Below are 6,000 nucleotides of genomic sequence, written 5' to 3' on the forward strand. Positions count from 1 at the left end.
AAAATGGAGGAAGAAAACAGCAAGTCCCCTGCAGGTTCTGGGGATCGTGCACCTGCATGATGATCTCAGGAGCATCTTCAATCTATGTCTCATAAAGCTGAGGGTGTTGGTTCTCACTCCAGACCTGGACTTGTTTTTGGCACCAGTTGCCGCATTCCAGGAACATTTGCCTCCCAGAGCAAGGGGAATACCCCAAGAGATTTGTTTGGATGGAGGTAATAATACAGTACAAATAGAGGGATAGCTGAAACTGGCTGACCTCCAAAATATCAAAGCATAACTTGGGCCAGGCATTATTTCCACAGGCTGGTGAGGGGAGGGAGTTCGTTACTGTGGCAAACTTGGAGGGGGACAGAGTGAGAGGAGAGGATTCCAGTCAGTGGACATAGTTACTTTATCCAGTAAATAACACTTTCTATTAAAAAAGGAAATATCATTGCTTTAGAGAGAAAAATGTGTGTTGTGTACATTGATTACCTGATATTTAAGATGATGTTCTAGAAAGTCACATTTATTACCAAAAGAAGGTGCACTTTCCATGTAATTTTTATAAAAGCTGGCTCTCTCTGCTGACTGGGAAGGCTGAACAGTCACGGGGCAAGTGTGAGATTCGTTGCATTCAATGAAGCCTGCTTGGATGGGTGTTACTTCCAGATTAGTTTTTATATTATGTTTTAAAAGCATAATCCAAAAATTGTAGATTTATGGAATAGAATAGCTTTGATAATTCTGCTGAACTCATCCTGTGTTCTTTTGGGCTTCTCTGTACAAGAACACTTCAAAAAGCTTATCTAAATTAACCAAAGGTATAAATGTAGTGGATTATTTTAAACCATAATAAGCCCCTGTGTGGACACTATTGTACAGAATTCAAGATTTAATCCATCGATCTTAATTCACTTTGGTGTCTAATTAGATTGAACTTAATTAAAGTTACTTGAATTATAAATGAGTGCTGAGGGACTTAATGTAGTGTAGGTTATCCACTTAATATTTTTTCTCATGTCCTGTTACAGATAGGCACCCTGAAATGTTTACATTTGACAGGACAGTCTGTGCTTTGTGGTCAGAACAGGCTTTTTTGAGCCAGGACTGTAGAATTCCACCTCATTAGAAATACCATGCAGTTTTCTTAGTCTGCTTAGTTAATAAAAAAGCAACAAAATAATCAGTGTATACTCACTGTTTGAAGGATGTGTCAAACTGCAGTTGGAAGAGGAAAGAGTCAGGATTTTGTGTGTGCATATATATTTTACCTGCAGTGATCTGTGCCCGTAACTTCCTAATAATGTCATCTAATGATGGGGAACTGGGAGGCAGAATGGAGGTATTAAAGGAGAAGCATATAGTTATGGACTTGCAGACAAAGGTATTCTGGTCTTGAACAGGATACAACTTTCCTCATCCTAGAGGTTCCATCACGCTGCCACAGCCTTTGGGGAGGGCATCTTGGGTTTCCCCAGCTGAGTTCCAGTGTCCCAGCTCATGTGCCAGCTACTCCTGTTTTCAAGCCAAATTGTTTTTTCTGGGTGAATATTGATTATTTTTACTCCTCATGCTTATGTTTCATGCTGCTCCATTGGAAGCTGTTGGGAATTTTACCATCGATTTGACAGGACTTTGACCAACCCTTGAAGTTTTCAGCTTCAAAAAGCCTCATTATTTTAGTTGCTTGGTATTTTCTACTTTGTAGGCTCAGAAGTCATTTATTAGTTGAATCCAGCATTTAGTTACTGCTGGTTGTTGTGTGATAAGTCAGGTCAGGGTTGCATTTCACCAAGATCCATATTATTGTTTTATTTCATTGAAACTTTTGTACTGTGATTGAAGCAACCCAGGTCTTATTTAGATGGGATCAGAAGTGGATGACCTTTCCCCCTTTTTCCTCTGCAGTTGAAAAAATCCTGCAGTCCTGCTCCTGGCTGTTCCCTTTCTCCTCATCAGTTCAAAATTTAAGCATTCCCAGCTCTTCTCTGAAAAGCCCTTTCTAGTCCCTTGGATGTCCTCTCAGGATTCAGAGTCCAGGAATGAAATATGTGTGAAGTGCCTCCTGGGTTTTGGGAGGAGGTAGAAATTGGTTCAAATTGGTAAAATATGCGTGTCTGACAACATGAGAACGTCAGCATGGAGTTGTTTTTATTTTTTTATTTAAAAGAGAAATTAAGAGCATATTGAACCATGTTCTCTGATTGGCCAAGCTAGTGAAATATGTATGCATGGAGAGAAGGGTATATATATATATGTGCCATATAAAAGAAAATTGGTATTGGAAATATGTTCAATCTCTGACAAATGTAACCATTTGTTACTAATTTTTCACAAGTTGGGCTGTGCTGAGCAGTGCTCCTGAGGCTGGGAGAGCCAAGGGAAAGGGGTGGGGGTTTATTGTCACAAAAAAAGGATCATCTCTGACTGGATTTTTGCCCTTTTATTTGCTGTTCTTGCAAATCACCTACGAAAAGGAAAATAATATACACAAGATAAATTAAGCGGAAGATAAAACTCTTTTATTCTTACAAGGGTGTTTTTAAATGCATAATGCTGTAGGACTCATTAAAAAGTGTTTTGTTCAGAGAAAATGCTTTATAAACCTTGGTAGATTTGCTCACAGGGAGATATTGTGGAAAAAAAGTTGTGAAGACTACAGGGAAATGTTAGAAAAGGTTAAAAAAAATACAAAGATGATGGGAAGAGGAATTGGTACAGAGCAGGTATTGTGAGCAAAGCAGTGGAGATTAAAAATTAAGTCTCAGACCACAAGATATGCTGAAGTAAGCAAAGATTCCTCAGACAAAAATGATATTTTGAGTTTAAAATAATGGATTTTTTCTGTGGACTGAATTAAATTCAGGTAAAAGATACGTGCTTTTTTAGACACTGTCTAGCTGTAATTTTTCCAAAGTTTCTCTGCCTGCATACACTGGTGTACCACCAAGTGTTCAACAAATAAAATAAATGCAAGAAAGAGCATTTTAAACAGTAGAAAACTTCTGGTTTGTATGTATAAGATCAGCTTTTTCTTGTCACTCTGCACAGATTTTTGTAGGCTTGTTCTTTCATTACAGTTGCAAATGAAGTGCTGGCGAAATAATCATAATTAGCACATTAGATGTTGCCTGTCTTCAGCTGAATAGAGAATTTACTTTTCATGGTACTTGTAAAATTTTCCTCTTTAATAGGATAACAAATAAAGTTTGAGACACAGTGTAAGGAATGTAATAAAACCAATTTTAAAGCAGAACTATTTTTGCTTGATGATGCATGATTTAAAATCCATCAGTTCACAATTAGACAGTAATTGCAGTGTAGCTCATGAATAATATTTTGTGTTACTCCCAGCTTTTACATTTAAACAGACCTCAGGAGCAATGTTGAGGCATTGACCATAGGTATTCTGCATTATATTATAACAACAATTATACATTATAATAAAAATGTTGTTATAATTTGAGAAGTATATAATTTAATGAGGACTTTATCTTTGAATAAAAGTTCCTTCCACATGCAGCTGTTTGCCTGTCAATGTCTTTTTAATAGCAATCATAGTTACTGTACAAAAACAGCTGAATTTGAATGCACCTGCTTTTAAGTAGTGAAGTCTTAATTACTGAAGTACCAATTAGCTGCATGGTTAATAGCAAACAAAGGATTATTTCCAATGCTGGAAAAGCATAAAGCCACAGACAAATGTCAGCTGAAGCTCAGAGTCATAGGACCCTGTAAAAACTGAGAGGAACAAAACACAGGGAAGTCCAGGATAAAAAAAATTCATCCTATATGAAATTTAATATTCTATTTTGTTGCTTATTTCCAGAGGGGGATAGGGATTTATTTCCCATTTAAAATCTGTTTTTCAGTGCAGCTCTGACAGTGGAGTCACTGCCAGATACCTGCAGCTGGGAGATGCAGCTCGTACTCTTGTTTTTATCCTTCAAACCTCTGTGTCTGTCAGTTCTCCAAACATCCCTGTAAGGAAGTAGTAACAACCCCCTTCCACAGGTGAGGAGGTGGGAGCAGTGACTCCCCCAAGATGACTGAAGTTGGAAGGGAACTAGGTTTAGAAATTCTGTGTGAATCCTGGATTTCTTGTCTACAGTTTCGAGCATTTTCTCTGATTTGTAATAGATTTTGTCCTGCTTTTACCAAAGAGAAAGCCAAATAAACTTTCTTGCTTTTGGAGGAAAATGGCTTAATTCCTTTCTGCTTTGTTTGAGATCAAATCTCAGCCCTTCTTGGTTCTTTCTCAGCCCTGACCCTGCCAGAGCTAATTCTGTAAAAACCATCAGATTTCACATTCACCTGTGATTTCTGAGCTCTCTAGTATGTGGTGCAGGTTGCAGTGCAGTTCTCAGTTAAGAACTGTGTTAGTGGACATATTTGTGATGGATTTTATTTCCTTGTTATTTTTCAGATCAATGAATTCTTTTTTATTATGTTGCAAATGTAATTGTTTCAGGAAACTTGGAGTTGACGAAACGAAGTGGCTTTTTTATTCTAAATGATATACACACACGTATTGAGGAAAAATAAAAAACCACAGATTGAAAGGTTGGGAAGTGCTAATTTCACACTTTTCTGTGTTAATACAGAGTGATCCCAGCAGGCTGCAAACCAGCTACAGGCTGTGGGATCAGCAGGGCTGAGAAGCAGGACTGACTGCTCATCCCCCAGAGCCCCTGACTCCCTCATTTTTAATAGCATGACCATCCTGGAGTGCAGGATTTACATTTGCACTAGTGATGCTACATTTGGCACTCTGACTTCTGCGAGTTAGATTTATTATCTGAATAATCTGCTCTTGATGTTGTTGTGTACCATTTATTTATAGGAGTTTTCAATATTGGTTTTTGATGTGCATATTCCTTAAAAAGAAAAGGCTCCAGCCTTTTCCAGTGCTTCATAGATTTCTCTGCATCCCCTCCGAAGTGTTAACCAAATGTTAACAGGAATAGCCTGAGGTCAGCTCTTGGTGTCTTTCTTTGAATTTGGTGTTAATCTGAATATCTGCACTAGAAGATTTTGTTTCCCGTTAGGGAGCTGGGGACGGGTCGTCCATCGAGCAGTTGCCGACAGCTGCATATGAAGGGAGGAAAGGAACTTAGAGGCATTTGTTTTCAGCTAAAATAAATACTCGCGTTCAAAACGTTATTTAAAAAATATCCTCAACAGCTTTGGAATATCTCGGTTCTTCATTTTTATCCACTCTTTCACATCATCAATTCACAAGCTAATGAGAAGGTTATGATCACAATAAACCACCACGGAGCAATGTACCAAGTTTGTAAAAATTCTTGGCAGGATTTTGTTAGATACTAGGTGAGATGACATCGTGTTCTGTTCTGAAAAAAAACGGTGTAAGAACAGGGGACCCACCTGGAGTTAAAGCCTCGGGTCCTCAGAGGTCTGTGTTAAGCCAGACTCTGTGTGCCCAGGTTAATTAAACTGGGATTGCTGGATCTGGGGCAAATGGAGCTTGTTGCTCCTTGACAGTAAAGTACATCTCAGTTCTTTGCAGTGGAAGATGCAGCTTAGTGAAGTGTGAGATTTCCTGCTAATGCAAGGAATAAGAACATTTTTTCTTCATTTATAAACACTGGCAAAACCTGTTAATGTAGCTGGGGACGTTGTGTAAAGCAAACATTTAATACATAATTTTAATTTTGAAGATTTTCCCTGTTTATGGAGGCAAAAGTAACTCATTCTCTCTTCAGTGTTGCCTTTAAGTGATACTGGGAATGGGATTCGGTGGTTTGTGCTTCAGAGTATCTGGTCAGGGCTTTTGTACTACCCTCTCATTTTATTTGCTTTGAGTTTTTTATCATGGTTGTGGCTGAAATACTTTCCCCTGATACCGCAGGATTCATGCTTTGACAGAAACACTCTCTAGAAGAAAGATAACACCATTTAGATACGTCTTTAAATTTAAAATGGGATGTGTTTACATAGAAAAAACTCAGGTGGTTTCATTATATAATAAATCTTTCATGTGCTTTGAGCATT

The 6,000-nt window shown here is 38.1% G+C and overlaps 1 protein-coding gene across 7 annotated transcripts in view; it reads left to right on the plus strand.

The window, feature by feature from the left end:
• Positions 1-6,000, plus strand: part of BANP (BTG3 associated nuclear protein) — a 125,032-nt gene that overhangs the window by 93,593 nt on the left and 25,439 nt on the right. For 3 of the 7 annotated variants that reach the window (XM_010001100.1, XM_010001095.1, XM_010001098.1), the window contains one exon: positions 5,616-5,623. The exons of the other annotated variants lie outside the window; for them this stretch is intronic. In XM_010001100.1, the coding sequence (XP_009999402.1) occupies positions 5,616-5,623 (8 nt within the window). The remainder of the gene's footprint in view (positions 1-5,615; positions 5,624-6,000) is intronic. 7 annotated transcript variants of the gene reach the window in all.

Source organism: Chaetura pelagica, unplaced genomic scaffold, assembly GCF_000747805.2.
Source record: "Chaetura pelagica isolate M959 unplaced genomic scaffold, ChaPel_1.0 scaffold227, whole genome shotgun sequence".
NCBI lineage: Eukaryota > Metazoa > Chordata > Aves > Apodiformes > Apodidae > Chaetura > Chaetura pelagica.